Below are 2,077 nucleotides of genomic sequence, written 5' to 3' on the forward strand. Positions count from 1 at the left end.
TGGCAGCTTTCCAACCCATCTCTGGATGAAGACCACATGAAATGCAGCTAAATCAACAGGAGCAAACAAACCTCTCACCTCCCAACTTCCTGAGGGTGAGGGCAGGCGACCCCCTTTGAAAAGCCCTGGGGTAGGGATGTAGGTGAGGGGTGCTGGCTGGGGTCATCTGCTTAAGATCTGTGTGGTGGGAGGAATTTGCATGTAAGGCAAACCAGAACTTAATGATTATCTGAGGGTGAAGACATTCTCACTTTTTACCCAGAGATGTTCAGCTGAGCATTTCATGTTGTTCACATAATTTACTTTTTACTTGTATCTATGGCTTTCCATGAAACCCAAGGAGATAATGTGAGTTGGTCAAAGTCACATCAGGATAAGCAGCTCAGCATGGATATTTTTTAAAGTAGCTGATCCTCTCCAGGCTAGAAATTCTCTGCTTTAAACCCTCATCAGCAAGACTGATTTAGATACTGGGACAAAATAGTGAGTTACAGAATCTGAGTTGAAAGCAACATTAGGACGGCCGTCGCGCCGCTAGTGTCAGTCAACATGGAGGCAGAGGAATCGGAGAAGGCCGCAATGGAGCACGAGCCGCTGGAAGGGACAGAACAGACAGTAGACGCGGAGGAGGAGCAGGAGGTATCTGAAGAAGCGGCCTGTGGCGGCAATAAGCGGGTAGTGCCAGGTATTGTGTACCTGGGCCATATCCCGCCGCGCTTCCGTCCCCTGCACGTCCGTAACCTTCTCAGCGCCTATGGCGAGGTCGGACGCGTCTTCTTTCAGGCTGAAGATCAGTTTGTGAGACGCAAGAAGAAAGCAGCAGCAGCTGCGGGAGGAAAAAAGCGGTCCTACAGCAAGGACTACACCGAGGGATGGGTGGAGTTCCGTGACAAGCGCATAGCCAAGCGTGTGGCGGCCAGTCTACACAACACGCCTATGGGTGCCCGTAGGCGCAGCCCCTTCCGTTATGATCTTTGGAACCTGAAGTACTTGCACCGTTTCACCTGGTCCCACCTGAGCGAGCACCTTGCCTTTGAGCGCCAGGTGCGCAGGCAGCGCCTGAGAGCGGAGGTTGCTCAGGCCAAGCGTGAGACCGACTTCTATCTTCAAAGTGTGGAACGGGGACAACGCTTTCTTGCGGCCGATGGGGACCCTGCTCGCCCGCATGGCTCCTGGACATTTGCCCAACGTCCTACTGAGCAGGAACTGAGGGCCCGGAAAGCAGCACGGCCAGGGGGCCGTGAACGGGCTCGCCTGGCGACTGCCCAGGACAAGGCCCGCTCCAACAAAGGGCTCCTGGCCAGGATCTTTGGAGCCCCGCCACCCTCAGAGAGCATGGAGGGACCTTCCCTTGTCAGGGACTCCTGAGGGCCAGGGTGGCCCCTTCCAGCTCTCGGCCCTGCTCTGCTTCCTGTCTACCTCATACTAGAATGATCGTGACTATCCAGGCAAACATTTTACTGTGTTTCTCAGACCAAGTGTCTCTGTTAAGGGCCCAAATGTGCAAGTTTTGAGGGCTTCCACTATCCCCACTCTGAACTCCTGTATATGCCTGGCTGAGTCACCTAATTCATACTGTCATACTAGCATGATTATGACTATTGCATATACTTGTTTTGTTTGACTCTTGGCTGCCTACGTCTATAGGGTCCCCTAAAAATCCCACTTCCTTCCCCCAGGAAGGGCCTTTATTTCCAACTAGGGGGATAATGCCTAGTCCCAGCAATCTTTCTCTATTTAGCAGTCACAGGTGAGGGTGGTATTAGCATCTTTTTTATGTAGAAAAAATTGACAGTTAATGGCATGGACTGAGTTGGGAAGAAATACATTTCCTAATATATTTATAGAAAATAAAAATAAAAAAAAAAAAAAAAAAAAAGAAAGCAACATTAGAAACCAAGTTCCATCCTCTCTCTGTCTCTCTCTTACACACACACACACACACACACACACCCATTTAGCCACACCCCAAGAAAGATGATCTGTCTCTGTTTGGTAACCAGTGAATGATGTTCAACACATTATGAAGGAGTCTCTTAAAATCCTATATACTGGCCGGGCACGGTGGCTCAAGCCT

At 50.5% G+C, this 2,077-nt stretch overlaps 1 protein-coding gene across 1 annotated transcript; it reads left to right on the top strand.

The window, feature by feature from the left end:
• Window positions 1-523: 523 nt before the first annotated feature.
• Window positions 524-1,853, top strand: LOC113225174 (activator of basal transcription 1). Its single transcript, XM_026456389.2, has one exon. The coding sequence runs from the start codon at window positions 550-552 to the stop codon at window positions 1,366-1,368; it is 819 nt and encodes a 272-aa protein (XP_026312174.1). The 5' UTR covers window positions 524-549; the 3' UTR covers window positions 1,369-1,853.
• Window positions 1,854-2,077: the final 224 nt, after the last annotated feature.

Source organism: Piliocolobus tephrosceles, chromosome 8 (genome assembly GCF_002776525.5).
Source record: "Piliocolobus tephrosceles isolate RC106 chromosome 8, ASM277652v3, whole genome shotgun sequence".
NCBI classification, from domain to species: Eukaryota; Metazoa; Chordata; class Mammalia; order Primates; family Cercopithecidae; genus Piliocolobus; species Piliocolobus tephrosceles.

Bases quoted from the DNA above. Each gene is read 5' to 3' on its own strand.
- LOC113225174 (XM_026456389.2), top strand. From the start codon at position 550: ATGGAGGCAGAGGAATCGGAGAAGGCCGCAATGGAGCACGAGCCGCTG.